At 36.9% G+C, this 17,399-nt stretch overlaps 1 protein-coding gene across 2 annotated transcripts in view; it reads left to right on the plus strand.

Annotated features, from left to right (window-relative positions):
• LOC109429689 (multidrug resistance-associated protein 1-like) overlaps positions 1-17,399 on the plus strand; it is a 25,145-nt gene continuing 7,746 nt past the window's right edge. The window contains exons 1-3 of one of the 2 annotated variants that reach the window (XM_019680025.3): positions 1-302; positions 394-687; positions 751-1,316. In XM_019680025.3, the coding sequence (XP_019535570.2) occupies positions 267-302; positions 394-687; positions 751-1,316 (896 nt within the window). In that variant the 5' untranslated portion in view covers positions 1-266. The remainder of the gene's footprint in view (positions 303-393; positions 688-750; positions 1,317-17,399) is intronic. The other variant, XM_062849332.1, reaches the window with a different exon arrangement.

Below are 17,399 nucleotides of genomic sequence, written 5' to 3' on the forward strand. Positions count from 1 at the left end.
AAAAGAGCGTCCCAACCCTGCTTATCAGTCCAATATCGTGTGGTGGTACTGTAGAGTAGATAGCGCACGCGTCGCGTGGGGCTGCAGCCGCAGAGCTCTGCTCTAGCACCGATCGAAAGAGTTAAGCCAGTTTTCCGCTGCTGCCGCGCCGCGTGCATTGCATTGTGTTGGTCAGTTTCAATCGAGTCGTCTTCGAGCTTCGAAGTGCAGATCGACACGTGTGTCTTTTGGTCTAGGCGCCTACTGCGACCACACCACGCACGACGATGACGTTCGAGGAATTTTGTGGCGGTGCGCTTTGGGTGAATATTTCTTTTTGACTTTTTCGGGTTGCTGCGGTATTGGATGACTTGATGATGATGTGACATAATTTCGTTTTTGATCTGTGTTTAGGACAGCGCGTTGGCATGGCATCCGGAAGATCCACGGTTGACCTACTGCTTCCAGCGTGTGTTTCTGCAATGGGTACCGTGTTGCTTTCTGGTGGTTTTCCTCGGGTACGAAGTGCACAAAATAAGAAGTAGTCGCTATCGGGACATTCCCTGGAATTTGCTGAATGTGTCGAAAATGATTGTGGTGTTTTTGTTGGTTTGTGGCAGCGGTGTGGATCTGGGGTTGGCTGTTATGAGCAAAGACAATTTACCAACGGTTGAACCAGTTACAAAAGTGTTAAACGCAGTCTCGTATGTGAGTTTTCATGCAAACGAACCGTATGTTGAATATCAAGAATAAGTTTCTTCGCATTTCTAGGCAATCGTATTGTCATTGCTATTCTATCACAGAAAGAACGGCATCCAGAGTTCAGGAACGGTTTTCGTGTTTTGGTTCCTAAAAGTGTGCTTTGGAATACCTCAGATCCGTTCGGAATGCCAGTCATTCAAGAACGCAACTGGATACGCAACATCTCACATCTACAGCTACCTCACGCAGTATGCCTTGATTTGCATTGCCTTCGTGCTGGAATTCTTCCCAGACGAACGGCCTACTACGAGCAGTTATCCCGAACCGAAGAAACCAAACCCAGAATCGACGTCCAGTTTCCTGTGCCGCCTACTATTCCTGACTTACGATCGCCTTCTGTGGACCGGTTTCCGCAAGCAGCTGTCCATGGACGATATGTACGACCTGAATCCAGAGGACTCGACCAGAGAAATCAGTCCGGAGTTCGATAGGCACTGGAACAGACAACCGTCGTCGAGCGCCACCAAATCCATTTTGCCAGTCATCGTCCAAGCATACGGAGGGCCGTTCGTCTTTGCCGGGGTAATTCAAGTGTTCATGACGGCGTTGCAGCTGGCGTCCCCTTATCTGTTGATGTGAGTAGAATGTTTTTTTTTCTTTTTCCGGAGGGGTTAGACAGTCTGGCTGGGATATCCCGGATGCGACGGCTGGAGATAGCAATTCTAGGGGTCATAAAAAGAGACAGAAATTAGGGTGACCAAAAAATTGAAGGAGGAAAATTGCAGCAAAATCTATAGAAGAAAAAGAAAAGTGTTGGTTCAGAGGTTTCAAAATTTGGAAAGCCCTCCATATACTTCCGCGAATATAGGCTTCAAGATCTACAAGTGCATTCAATAGGTTGTTGTTACATAAATGATACGGTGCAACATTCCACAAGTCCCTAAAGTATAGTTCTGTAGAGAACTTTTTTTTTAAGAAGTTCTGGGTCCTCCGCGAGTAACGGCGTTATGATTTACATGCGTTATCAGTGGGTTGTAGCTTATTGGTGCGGTGCAACATCTGACTGATTTTATATGATGATGTGCTAGGTCGTCCAAGAACTTCCGCAAGTAAAGGCCTTAAGATCTACGAGCATAATCGTTGGATTGTTGGTATATTCCTGATGCGATGCAACATCCTACAAGTCCGTGGAACATTGTTCTGTAACGAACATATTTCCAAAATTGTCTAGGTCCTCCAAAAACTTCTGTGAATGAAGGCCTTAAAATTTTTAAGCGTAATCAATTGATTGTTGTTACATTAGTGATGCAGTGCAATAGCCTATTGGTCCATGGAGTATTGTCCTACAACGATTTGATTATCCTTGTAGATCTTAAGGTCGATATATGGTTCGATGACCTAGAAAATCTTCAGAAATTTCTACTCTTCAAAACTATCTTCCATTGACCTGTAGGATGTTGCATTGCATCAATAACGTAATAACAATCCATGGATATGCCTTGTAGATCTTAAGGCCTACATTCATGAGAGTTCTTGAAGGATCTTGAACATTTTTTGTAGTCAGTACAGGAATACAGCAGGGTGTTACATCGCTATAACGCTTGTAGACCTTCAAGCGTATACTCACGGAAGTTCTTGGATAATCTAGAACTCCTTTGAAAGTAGTTCTTTACAAAATCAGGTGCCACGGACTTGTAGATTCATCGCATCAGTAATGTAACAACAATCCATTGATTACGCTAGTAGATCTTCAGGCCTTTACAAGCGGAAGTGCTTGGATGACCTAGAACATCTTTAGAAAGTGCCAATCTGCAGAATCATCCTCTATGGACCTGTAGGATGTTACACCGCATCCCAAGGCAGCGCAGTAAGTGACTGTTTTTTAGCCTTGTGTGATCTGTTTTGTAGCCTTGGGATCAATAATGTAACAACTATCTATTGATTGCTCTTGTAAATCTTAGGGCCTTCACTCGTGGAAGTTCTTGTAGGTGCAAGAACATCTTTGAAACCTGCTTCTCTACGGAACTATGCTCCATAAAACTGTATGATGAACCGTCCCAAGTAACAAAGAATGCTGAACAGTGAGAGTTTTAGCTGAACAATAGCTGGTTAATGGTGTCAATGGCTGAACACAATGGTTGCTGAATATTGGTCTGAAGTATGGCTTGCTCAACCTCTTTAATCAGCAATACATAGATGGCTCAACATCAAGTTGAATACCCAACAAACATTTTGGCTGTATAAGAGTGTAACAAACTACTCTTAAGCAAATTTTTGATTAAGAAACTGTTATTCAGCTACTTATGATTCTTGAGTAGAACATGGTTTCCTAAAAATGTGGGTTGCGACTCCCCAGGGGGATCGCTGGCCTTCATCCAGGGACTCGCGAAAGATAGTAAAATATTTTACTGTCAAATACAACAAATGAGGGAATTTCCATGGGGGTCGCGAAAACTACGTCTGCTGGCAAAAGGGGGTCGCGCGACCTGAAAGTTTGGGAACCTATGGAATAGAACCTTAATCGAAATTTTTTTGACAGCTGACCCAAGCATGTTTTTGTGAACTCCACATCGCTTCTTCAGCCTCAATACAGACTTAGTTCAACTTATGTTCTTGACTATTCAGACACAACAAGTTATGCTCTTGTTTTCGAGGATATGTATACAAGTGTGTGTGGTGTAGGTGCTAAGATAAGTGACTATAAATCAGGAGGTCCGACTTGAATTCCTAGTTTACCCACAGATTAATTTATACATTCCTAAACAACTCCTTGGAAATAGACGCAGCTAATGGTGAAAATAGGCTCACGAAAGTGTTTTTTTATTTTAAACAATTAATAAATTTAACAATCATTGATTGAGCGCATATTAAGCCTTAAATCAGCCTTCTAATGAACCTCAAATCAGCTAAAGGTTGAATAAAATCAGTAAAATAAGATGTTTAGGAGCTGAATAAAGGATTTTACCTCTCAGTTTTTGTTCAAATGAAAGCTGATTAAAAATAGTTGGAGAAAAGTTGGTACAGCATCAAATTGTTACCTGGGGTCCTTCAGCCGCCTTGAACCATTTCTAATTCCTTCGCTAGAAATCCCCTTCTCATAATGTCTTCACGCTTCACGCCACAAAATCTTCTGAAAATACCCTGAAACTCCCTGAAACCTCCTGAAACCATCCTGATACAAATGGTTACTCGATTTGAAAACTCTTGAGAAAATGTTTTCCATAACTTCTAGAGCATACCTTCGGCAATTCTTATCTATTTGCAATTTTTTGATGATTTTTTTAGAAGTTTCTTCGACAATGTTTTTTCATACGACTTTTTTCTAACGAACTATTGAATATTTTTTTGGGGAATATGTGATTCTTATGCCATTTTAAATTAAATATACAGTGATATTCATGTTAAATTTTCTCCGGCAATTCCTTTGAATTTATTCTAGATTTTTTTTTTTTGAAAAAAAAAATTGGTATGCCCTTTGAAAATTTCACCGGCAGTGTTTTGAAAATTTCTATGGTTATTCCATAAAAAATGTACTTGAACACATTTTTTCTATGGAATAACCACAGGAATTTTTGAAAAACTACTGATGAAATTCGGAAAAATTTATTAAAAAAAAAAAGAAAAAAAATAATTGCAAAGAAATGCCGGGAGTTATTGCCGTGTAAACTTCCAAAAGCATTAGGAACTACTTCAACAATTTATTAGAGGTTTTTTTTCGGCAAGTCCATTGGAAATTTCTGTAGAAATTCTTCTATGAATCACAAAAACTATTAGATTTCATTAGATATTTTCTTCGTGGATTCTGTGGCAGTTTATTCGGTATTGCTGAAGAAAGAAATTCTGTGATTCCAATTAAAAGGTTTTTATTCATGTGAAGATTTTTCGAACTTTGTCGATTACCACTTTGCGATTTTTTTCGATAATGTCTTTAAAAATGCTCTCCGCGATTCTTGTGGTCATTCAAATAATTCAAGTCATTTTAAAGATTTTTTCGTGAATTTTATGCAAAAAAAATCTTCAGAATTCCTTCGGCAATTGCTTTGAAAATTTCTTTGAAAATTTCTTTGAAAATTTCTTTGAAGATTCCTTAAGCAATTTCTTTGAGGATTTCTCTGGCATAGTCCAGACATTCCATTGGTAATTCCTTAAGCAATTCTTTCGGAAACTCCTTCAGGATTTACTTCAAGAGTTTTCTCGAAAATCGATCTGTGAATTTTTGAACTTTTCAAATCCAACGGAATTTTTTTCAATTTTTTTTTGAGAATTTATTTGGCCAATTCAATTGAAAATACTTCTAGGAATGCTTATGATTTCTTTTTACAGTTTTGCAGTCTTAGTTCTCGTGACAATTCATTTGGCAATTTATTTAGATTTCTTTTGGTAACTTATTTGAAAAGTTTGTATGGAAATTGCTTAGCTTATTTCTTTGAGAATTTTTGAGTATTTTTTTAAATTCTTCTTGAATTATTTTTTGAAATGTATTTTATAAAATTTAATTTTACATTTTCAAATTATTCCGGCTATCTTTTGGTGCCTTGCCAATTCCATTTGTCTGGAAAATTTTCAAAGGAAAAGTCTAAATTCTTAAAAAAAATGCCGAAGAAGATCTTGGGGATTTTAAAGACGGTTTAAAGAGGATTTAAGTAGCTTCTGTGGATTTTAGTGAATTTCACAGGAGTTTCTCATGGGACTTTCTCAGGAAAGTCTCATGGAATTTTAGGAAGTAAGGCTCTCTGGACTTTGGATATCTCCAACAATTTTTAAAAGTACTTTTTGGGAGATCTTTTGAATTTTTTTTCCAACAATTGCTCTGAGAACTTCCATAAATAACGTAGCATTTTTTTTAACAGATTTTGGACGCCTCGTCCTCCTTTATATCCTAAATCCCCATGGTTCGTAGCAAAATCAGAGACTCCACTCCCTCAAAAATGATCATTTATGGACGATTCTTTTGGGAATTTCTTTGGCAACACCTTTGGAAATTAGTACGGCAACAACACTCTTGAATTTTTTTTGGGAACTTTTCAGGCATGTCTTTTGGAATTTCTTCAGCAATTTTTGGAAATTTCTTCGGTAATTCCATAACATTAAAGTTTTGTCCATGTGATTAGGAACTACGTCAATATTTTATTTGAGTATTTTTTCGGCAATTCTTTTGGAAATTTCTCCAGAAATTCTTAAGTGAATCATTCAGTGATGCTTTCCTAGGTTTTTCTGTTCCAGTTTATTTGGCAAAGTTTGTATTGAAATTGCTTTGTTTATTTCTTTGAGAATTTCTGAGTATTTTTTGATTCTTCTTGATTTTGTTTTTTTGGAAATGCATTTTACAATTATATTTTTGAATTAATCCGGCTATATTTTGGTGCTTTGCAAATTCCTTCGGGAATTCCACTTGTCTGAGAAATTTTTAAAGGAAAAGTCTAAATTCTTAAAAAAAATGCCGAAGAAGACTTTGGGGAGTTTGAAGGTGGTTTAAAGAAGATTTAAGTAGCTTCTGTGGATTTTAGTGGATTTCACAGGAGTTTCTCATGGGGCTTTCTCAGGAAAGTCTCGTGGAATTTTAGAAATTAAGGCTCTCTGGACTTAAATATCTCCAACAATTTTTAAAAGTATTTTTTGGGAGTTCTTCTGCATTTTTTCTCCAACAATTGCTCTGAGAACTTCTCTAAATAACGTAGCATTTTAAAAACAGATTTTGGACGCCTCGTCCTTCTTTGTATCCTAATTACCCATGGTTCGCAGCAAAATCAGAGACTCCACTCCCTCAAAAATGATCATTTATGGACGATTCTTTTGGAAATTTCTTTGGCAACACCTTTGGAAATTAGTACGGCAACAACACTCTGGCATTTTTTTTTGAAAACTTTTCAGGCATGTCTTTCGGAATTTTTTCAGCAATTTTTAGAAATTTCTTCGGTAATTCCATACAATTAAAGTTTTGTCCATGTGATTAGGAACTTCGTCAATATTTTATTTGAGGAATTTTTCGGCAATTCCTTTGCAAATTTTTCCAGAAATTCTTAAGTGAATCATTCAGTAATGCTTTCCTAGGTTTTCCTGTTGCAGTTTATTTGGCAAAATTACGGAAATTTCTTTGGAAATTGCTTCGAAAGTAACTCAGCAACTCACTGGAAAAGTTATTAGACAACTCTTTTGGACACTTCTTTAATAATCAGTTTGAGAACTTCTTCGGTAATTTATAAAAAAAATCCCTCTGCCATTTTTTAGTCGTTTGGGGATTTCATCCAAAATTTTATTTGAGAATTTGTTTTCGGATATTTTTGGAAATTTTCTAAATTCTTTCGGCAATTTCTTTGAAAACTACTTCAGCATTTTTTATTTAAATTTTTTCAGTTATTACGCTGAGAGCTTCCATAAATAACGTAGCATTTTTTAACAGATATTTGACGCCTCGTCCTCCTTTGTATCCTAATTTCCCATACTTAATACATGATTCGTACAAAATTAAGAACCTCCACTCCACCAAAAAGGCTCATTTATTGATGATGCTTTTAAGCATTTCATAAAAAAATATGTAAATCACAGAAGCCATGAGAATTCTTCAGATCATTCCCTCATGAGTTCATGAGTGATGCTTTCCGAGATTTTCCTGTAAAAGATCACTTGACAATGGCTTCGGAAACTTTTATTTAGTTTTTTATGGTGTGTCAGCAACTCCCTTGGAAACTTCTCAGGAAGCTCTTTTGGAAACTTCGTTGGTTATTATTTTGGCAATTTTTTAAATACATTCTTTCAGCAATTTTCTGGAGATTCCTTCCAGTTGATTTGAAGAATTTTTGTTTTCGTGAATGTAAAAAAAAACATAAAAATTCTTGCAGCAACTGTTTTGAAAATTCGTTTGATAATTCTTTAGAGGATTCCTTCGGAACTTTGTTTAGGAATTCCTCTGCAACTTTTTCGGTATTTTCTTCTTTTTTTTAAAGGAATGATTTGGTAAATATATTTAGGAACACTTATAGAAATTGCTTAGGATATCTTTCATTAGTTCTCAAAGCAATTTCTTTGAGAATTTCAGAATTGTAGCTTCTTAGGTAATTCGTCTGGAAATTGCTTCTTTAATTCCTAGGGAATTCTGGAGATTTTTTTTTGAAATTGATACGCCAACCACATATTTAAAATATTTCGTTAACACTAGGAGCACCGAGATCAAAAAAGTTACGCGGAGCACCGGGATCGAAAATTTGTTGTAACTAAATTTTTAATTGGCTATATCTCAGCAATGGCTCAACCGATTTTCAAAGTTTTTTTATCAATCTCATGTCCGAATCTTAAAATTTCAGATGCTTGAACAGAAATTGTTCTAGGGGTGTTCAAATTCCCTCTAGAACAGTGCAACCGATACAAATTTTGTTTCGTCATGCTTATCTGGCTGTAAACGTTCCAAATATTTCAGAAAACATCATAAATCTGAGGTGTTCAAATGAAAATAGTAGAAGATAACTGGATGCATATCGTTAATCTAACAGAAACATATTTTGAACATCCCTAGCGCTCCCGGCACAGTGGCTAGTTGCAATTAAATTTTCAATTGACTATATCTCAGCAACGGCTCAACCGATTTTCAAAATTCTTTTACCAATCTCTTCTCCGAATCCTAAAGTTTCAGATAATTGAACAGAAATTATTCTAGGGGTGTTCAAATTTCCTCTAGAACAGTGCAACCGATATATTTTTTTTAAATGTTTACCTAATTGGAAGCGGTCTGAAAATTAATGTACGCATAATGGATGTGTGTGGTATAGTATAAGATAAAATATTTTGAACATCCCTAGCGCTCCCGGCACGATAATCGAAAATTTGTTGAAACTAAATTTTAAATCAGTTATATCTCAGCGATGGCTTAACCGATTTTCAAAATTATTTTCCTTACATGTTGTCCTAATCTTCTAGTTTCAGATAATTGAATAAAAAATATTCTAGGGGTGGTCCGATTTTCTCCATATCAGTGCAGAAGATACGATATTTTTCAGCCATATTTTCTTCATTGAGGACGTTCAAAACATTTCCTTGAACTTCATAAACCTACATTATTCAAACGAGAATAGTATAAGATCTATCTGGATACATGCAGTAAACCTCAATTAAAAAGATGTTGAACATCACTAGTGCTCCTTGAATTGTGACCGAAGCTTGACTGTAACTTAATGTTCAATCGCTTATATCTCAGCGATGGCTCAACCGATTTTCAAAATTATTTTACCAATCTCTTGTACAAATCTTTAAATTACAAAAGTTTGAATAAAAAAACCCTTCTAGGGGTGTTCAAATTGCCTCTTGAACAGTTCAACTTTTTTGAAAATATTTATATCATTGTAAAAGTTCTAAATATTTCGGTAAACATCATAAATCTTTGTGATTCTAATGAGAATAGCATAAGATCACTTGATACATATTGTGAACTACATAGTAAATTGAACATCCCTAGCACTACTGGCATTGTGATCGAAATTCGGCTGTAACTATATTTCCAAAGGGGTAAATGTCAGCGATGACTTGACCGATTTGCGGTGTTCAAATGAAAATAGTAGAAGTAACTGGATCCATATCGTTAATCTAACAGAAACATATTTTGAACATCCCTAGCGCTCTCGGCACAGTGGCTAGTTGCTATTAAATTTTCAATTGACTATATCTCAGCAATGGCCCAACCGATTTTCAAAATTCTTTTACCAATCTCTTGTCCGAATCCTAAAGTTTCCGATAATTGAACAGAAATTATTATAGGGGTGTTCAAATTTTCTCTAGATCAGTGCAACCGATACACTTTTTTTCGACATGTTTATCTGGTTGTAAACGTTCCAAATATTTTAGTAAACATCATAAATCTGAGGTGTTCAAATGAAAATAGTATAAGATAACGATACATATCGTTAATCTAACAGAAAAATATTTTGAACACCCCTAGCGCTCCCGGCACAGTGATTAGTTGCAATTGAATTTTCAATTGGTTATATCTAAGCGATGGCTCAACCGATTTTCAAAATTATTTTACCAATCTCTTGTTCGAATATTCAAGTTTCAAACAAATGAACAATAATCATTCTAGGGATGTTCAAATTTCTCTAGAACAGTGCAATCGATTTAATTTGTTCGACATGTTAACCTAATTGTAAACGATACAAGCGCTTCCGTAGACATGATTTATTTGTATGGTTCAAATGGGAATCGTATTCAATAAAATATTTTGAACATCCCTAGCGCTCCAGGCACGATGGTCGAAAATTAGTTGAAGCTTCATTTTAAATCAGCTATATTTCTGCGATTGCTTAACCGATTTTCAATTATTTAATTTTCTTGTTTCAGATAAATGAATGAAAAATAATCTAGGGCTGGTCAAATTTTCTCCATACCAGTGCAGCAGATACGATTTTTTGCGACCAGTTTTTCTTCATTGTGAACCTTCCAAATATTTCCGTAAATATCAAACATCTATGTGATTCAAATGAGAATAGTATTAGATAACCGAATGCTTATAGTGAATCTCACAGAAAAATATATTGAACATCTCTTGAGCTCCCGAAATTGAGATCAAATTTTAGCTGCAACCAAAATTTGAATCTTACATATCTCAGCGATGGCTCAACCGATTTTCAAAATGCTTTTAGAACTCTCTTATCATAATCTTCAAGGTTCAAACAATTCAACATTATAGGGGTGTTCAAATTTCCTCTGTGCAACCGATATATTTTTTTTCGATATGTTTACCAATTTAAACGTTCTATAAATTTCCGTAGGCATAATCTATCTGTGTGGTTTATATTAGAATAGCATAAGAATAAATATTTTGAACATCCCTAGCGCTCCAGGCACGGTGATCGAATTAGTTTAAACAAAATTTTTAATCAGCTGTATCTCTGCGATGGCTTAACCGATTTTCAAAATTCTTCTAGTAACATGTTCTGCAGTTATTCAAGATTCAAACAATTGAAAAAAATCATTATGAGGGCGTTCAAATTTCCTTCAAACCATTACTCAGCTCATAGGAGGACGGAACTGAAATCAGGTACCTCCGTTAGTGTAAAGCACAAACTATAAAGGTCCTTTCTCATTTCATCGGACCGGGAAAGGATAGGTCCCGACCAGGATAGTGAGAAATAAGTCATGATATTGTTGGAAATAAATCGATGCCCGAACGTGGCTCTGTCCGCTCCTAGAATAGTCCTTTATAATTAGTGTTTTATCGGCTTACCCCAAAATTTACCCTCACATGGCTACGTGCTAGGATGCTACGTGGATACTTGATTTCAATTGTTTCAGTTACAGTTGCCACCACGTGTGTCCAGCCACGTGCAGTACTATAAGCAGCTGTGTATAATGTTGTCTTGGTTCTGGAAATTGAGTTCTACATCATTTATCATCAAAATCTAATGCAAATATTACATGAATCACGCCGATTTATGACGTTTCCATCTAGAACATATACAATGTAGTAAAAAAGGGCGAAAAATATTGCAACGGCTGTCCTTTTGTGTAGGAAATTTGAACAACCCTCCACTATATAGAATTTTATACAATTCTCTTATGAATCACCTAGATGTATGATGTTCACGGAAATATTTAAAACTTTTACAATGAAATTTTTAAAACTGTGCTGGAAAAAAAATTCAACACCACTAGAATAAGTTTTGTTCAATGGTTCCAAACATGAAGTTTCAGACAAGAGATTAGTAAAAGAATTTTGAAAATCGGGCGAGCTATCGCTGAGATGAAGCCAATTAAAAATCATAGTGCCGGGAGGGCTGGGGATGTTCAAAACCTGTTTCTGTGAGGCTTACTACATGTTTCCGGCATTTTTATACTTTTCTCATTTGAAGCCAGCAAATTGATGATGTTTGCGGATTTTTTTCATAACGCTTACAATGAAGTGAAAATGACTGAAAAAATGGTGTATCGGTTGCACTGTTCTGAAGGAAGTTTGAACACCCCTATAACGTATTTTGTTCATTTGTTTGAAGTTCGAAGACTTGAACAACATATTAGCAAAATAACTTTGAAAATCAGTTGTGCTATTGCTGCGATATTGCAGATTGAAAATTTAGTCATCGTTATAGGAGCGCTAGGGATGTCCCAATATTTTTTTCTGTGACAGTTTCAGAACGTTTACAATTAGGTAAACATGTCGGAAAAAAATTGTATCGGTTATCTGGTTCAGGGGAAATTTTAACATCTCTAGAATGATTTTTGTTCAATTGTCTGAAACTTGAAGATTCGATAAGTAAAAGAATATAAAAAACCAGTTGAGTTATTTTGCGAGATATAGCCAATTGAAAATTTATTTATAGTTTAATTTCAATCACCGAGTGTGTTTTTATGTGATTCACAATATGTATCCTTTTATGTTATACTGTTCTAATAAGAATCTCGCAGATTTCTCATGCTTGTGAAAATATTTAGAACGTTCACAATGAAGTAAACAAGTCGAAAAAAATACACCGGATGCAGAGCTCTTGAGGAAATTTGAACACAAAACAAAATTCTGACAAGAGATTAGTCAAATAATATGGCAAATCGGTCAAGTCATCGCTGACATATAGCCCATTGAAAATATAGTTACAGCCGAATTTCGATTACAATGCCGGTAGTGCTAGGGATGTTCAATTTACTATGTAGTTCACAATATGTATCAAGTGATCTTATGCTATTCTCATTAGAATCACGAAGATTTATGATGTTTACCGAAATATATAGAACTTTTACAATGATATAAATATTTTGAAACAAGTTGAACTGTTCAAAAGGCAATTTGAACACCCCTAGAAGATTTTTTTCAAACTTCTGTAATTTGAAGATTCGTACAAGAGATTGGTAAAATAATTTTGAAAATCGGTTGAGCTATCGCTGAGATATATGCGATTGAAAATTTAATTACCGTCAAGCTTCGGTCATAATTCAAGGAGCACTAGGGATGTTCAACATCTTTTTAATTGAGGTTTACTGCATGTATCCAGATAGATCTTATACTATTCCCGTTTGAATAATGTAGGTTTATGATGTTCAAGGAATTATTTTGAACGTCCTCAATGAAGAAAAAATGGCTGAAAAATATCGTATCTTCTGCACTGACATGGAAAAAATTGGACCACCCCTAGAATATTTTTTATTCAACTAGCTGACCCGGCAAACATTGTATTGCCCATTTTAATTATTGCTCATACACTACGTCTCAGTTTTTTGTTAATTTTCTGAACTTGTTCTACACCATGAGGACAAATTGAATTGTTCAAAAATCGTGTTGATCATTTCATTCATGAATTAGTTGTATGGTATCAAAAAGTATGTAAATTAGTTTGTATATACATTGGAATGCCGGCCCGAGAGGCACGTTATCTTCCATTTGCTACATTTTTCCCCATCCGTTTTAGCTGATTTTTTATGTGAAGGCCCATTCTTTCATAACAGTGCAAAAGAACAGTCTATTTTAAAAGAAGGAAAACATCTCCGAATAAGAATGCCGTTTGGTGGTTTGATTGCTAATCAATTCTTTATCAATGTGACTTAAAGAAAGGGACAAATCTTACATGACCGTAACAGTTCAACTGCCATAAACTTACTCAACAGTGCCACTCGAAAGAAAAACCTTCGATAAAAAGAAGGGAACATTTGAATATGCAGTATATTTTAGCAATTGGTCCGTAAAGAAAGCGGGACTTGAAAGAACAGCCTATTACTAAAAGAAGGAAAAACCTGTCATGGAGTGAGCATTATAAGCAGCAGGAATTCCAACCTGTGGGACAAAAATGGCATGCTGATCATTATGCCTGTGGATTTAATGAACATTCGGCCTGATGTCCATTCGAGCTATTCTTCATTCGGCTCTATAAACTTCGGCCTAATAACCGTCGGCCATACACTTTTTCTTAGTTATGCAAAAATTTATATTTCATTTGTATGAGAACCTCCTCCACCCTCTGAAAGGACTAACAATATCACAAACATTTCATGCCTTCAAAAATATCCACATGCCAAATTTAGTTCGTTTTGCACATATAATGCAGACAATTTTGTTTCATTAGGGTGGTGAGGTGCTGCTTCCAGATAAAGGAGGGGTCGCAGACCCTCAACTTTTGACACGTTCCTTATTTTCAAAATCATCCACATGTAAAATTTTGTTTTATTTGGTTGATTATTGTTTGAGTTATGAATCATGTTTTATCTGTAAGAGAGCCACCATAGAAACATTTCTGGTCCACATTTTGACCAACCTCCACATTTTGACTAAGAATAAGTTAAAACTTCTATCAGAACATGCGTGTTAGTATTCCTGTTAAATTCCTCGAGGAATTGTTGGTAAATTACTGGTAAATTCTGGTGGAATTACTGGAGGAATCCTTGGCGGAATCCATACATTCTTGGAATAATGCGTGTATAATTTTCTTGAGGATGATTTCCTAGAGAAATTCCTGGATAAATTGGCGTTGCAATTCCTGAACGAATTACTGGATTAATTTCTGCGAGAATTCCTGAGGGAATTTTTGCAGGAGTTCCTAAGATAATTACTGGTGGAATTCTTAAAGGAATTCCTGGAGGAGTCCAAGAATCAAATTCTGAAGAAATACCTGGATGAATCCCTGGAGGAAACGCTGTGAAAATCCCTGGAGGAACTCCTAGAGGAATGCCCGAAGGTATTCCCAAAAGCTATCCGTAGAGGATTCCCTAGAGAAGCTCCTGAAGGAATGCATGGAGACATGCTTGTACGAATTCCTGGAGGAATATCTAGAAAAAATTACTTGAGAAAACTTCAGAGGAACTCCTGGAGGAATTTCTAGAGGATTTTATTGAAGAATTGCTGGAAAACTTTCAGGTAGAATCCCTGGAGAAATCCTTTAATGAATTTCTGGGAAAATTCCTCAAGGATTCCCTAGTGGAATTTCTACAGTAATTTCATGAGGTATCTCTAGAGAAATATCTGGAGGAATCATTGGCGGAATTCCTCGAGGAATCCTTCAGAAATCTCCAGAGGAACTCCTTAAGGAATCCCTGCAGAAATTCCATTAGGAATTTATGGAGAAATTCCTGGAAAAATTCTTGCAGGAATATCTGGATGAACTATTAGAGGAATCATCGGAGGAATTCCTGGAGGAATCTCTGGAAGAATCTTTAGAGAAATTTCTGGTAAAAACATGGACCTGGAGGAAATGCTGGTGGTATTCCTGGAGGGATCCCTTGAACACATTCCGTGAGAAATCTCTGGAGGAATCCTTAAAGGAATACCTGGAGGAGACATTTCTAGAAAAATTCTTCAAGGAAACCCTGGAAGAATTCCCGGAGGAATCCCTTGAATTACTGAAGAAATTCTTGAAAGAATTTCAAAAAGCAATCCCTGGAGGATTTTGTGGAACAATTCTTGGGGTAATTCTTAGAGGTGTTGTTGGTGGCAATCCTGGAGGAAATGCCGGGATGAAATTCAGAATTCCTGAGGTAAATTCTGCAGGAATTCCTGAGTTAATATCTGCAGGAATTCCTGGTGGAATTCCTAAAGGTATTCCTGGAGGAGTCCCTGGAGGAATCCCTACAAAAATCCCTGGAGGTTATTCCAAAAGAATTCCTGGAGAAATCCCAAAAAAAATCGTGGAGGAATTCCTAGAGCAATTCCTAGAGGAACTCCTGATTGTCTGGGGGAGCTTCTGAAGGAATTCCAGTAGACATACCTGAGAGAATTTCTGGGAAAATCTCTAGAGAAATTCCTTGAGCTATCATCTAAGGAACTCCTGGAGGGATCTCGAGAGCAATCCCTAGAGGAATTTCTGGAAGATTTTCTTGAAGAATCACTGGAGAACTTTCAGGTACAATCCCTGGAGGAATTCTTGGACAAATCCCTGAAAGATTTCCTGGAGGAGTTCCTGGATGAAACCCTGGTGGAATCTGTATAGAGGAATTGCTTGAGGTATATCTAGAGGAATATCTGGAGTAATTTCTAGAGGAATCTATAGCGGACTCTTTTGAGGAATTCCTGGATGAATCCCTGTAGGAATTTTTAGACGAATCCCTGAAGGAATTCACAGAGGAATCCTGGAACAACTCCTGAAGGAATTTCTGAAAGAATCCCAAGAAAAGTGCTTGAAGTCATTCTTAAAATACTCCCTAAAGTTGTTCCTGAAAAAATCACAGAAGGAATTCCTTTATAAATTTCTGTAGAAATCGCTGGAGAAAAAATCTGAAGAAATCCATGGCTGCAATAATTTCTAGACGAATTATTGGAGGAACAATTGAATGGACTCCTAAAGGTTTTTTTTAACATAATTTTTAAGGATTTTTTGGATCTAAAGATATCTAAATCCCCTCTGTAGGAGAAACCCCCAAAGAAATGTCTGGTGTAATCCATAGATGCATTCTTGAAGTAACCTCTGGGAGAATCGAGTCATTTTGATTTTTCAAAACTGCAATCCAGATTTGCATATTCACTTATCGGGCGACTATGCTGCTTAAAATTCATTTCAATTCTGGTCCCCTGGCCCCCCTACTGAAAAAAAAAATCATCCAGTTTTTCCGGGTCGTCATATCCTCAGAAATCTGCCGTTTGGTGGCAGTCCTCTCAAGCCAGTTTCCCAGCCCCCAGTCCTTCCGGGCATGTTCCCGGAGGAATCCCTGGAAAAACTTCTAGAGGAATTACTGAAGAAATTCTTCAAATATTTTCAAAAAGGAATCCCTGGATGACTTTCTGGATCAATTCTCGGGGTAATTCCTGAAGATATTCTTGGTGGCAATTTAAGAGGAAATGCCTGGATGAAATCCAGAACTTCTGAGGTAAATTCTGAAGAAATTCCTGAGTTAATATCTGCAGGAACTCCTGGGGTATTTCCTGGTGGAATTTGTTTGGTGGCGGCTCTCTCAAGTCAGTTGCCCAGCTCCCGGTCTTGTTTCCTCGGGAAGAAGTCGGCAAACCACGGGAGTTATAAATAACGGCCTTTCCTCGGTGGCTATCGACGCCAACCTTGCCAGCCACCACCGTTGTCGCCTCGCCGTTGTCTTCTCGGCGTTTTTCACCACCCACTCTGCCGCGTCCGGACATTCCGGGCTTACTTCTTCGGGACGAAGATGTTATCGCCCACCAGTGGGTCAGAAACCCCCGGCATTTTATCTGCAGCTATTGGGGCCCACCTGATCAGCCACCGCCGTTTTTGCCCCATCGTTGTCTTCTTAGGAAAACATTCAATTTGTAATTCAAATTTGACAATTGTTGAGGTCACTGGAGCACCGCACGCTAGATTGGTTTTGTTACTTTTGAGTCTTGAGCTTTTCTCTCAGCTCATTTCTGTTTCATTTGTATGGGAGCCCCCCTTTCCAGAGGGGGGAGGGGTCTCGGACCAAGTCAAGAACCTTCCCCGGCCCCAAACGCACTTACATACAAAATTTCACACCGATCGGTCCAGTAGTTTTCGAATCCATAGCGGTCAGACAGACAGACAGACAGACAGACAGACGGAAATCCATTTTTATATATATAGATTATCTGAAACTAGAAGATTAGGACAACATGTAAGGAAAACAATTTTGAAAATCGGTTAAGCCATCGCTGAGATAAAGCTGATTTAAAATTTAGTTTCAACAAATTTTCGATCATCGTGCTGGGAGCACTAGGAATGTTCAAAATATTTTATCTTATACTGTACCCCACACATCCATTATGCGTACAGTAATTTTCAGACCCCTTTCTATTAGGTAAACATTTTGAAAAAAAAATTATATCGGTTGCACTG

Source organism: Aedes albopictus, chromosome 2 (genome assembly GCF_035046485.1).
Source record: "Aedes albopictus strain Foshan chromosome 2, AalbF5, whole genome shotgun sequence".
NCBI lineage: Eukaryota > Metazoa > Arthropoda > Insecta > Diptera > Culicidae > Aedes > Aedes albopictus.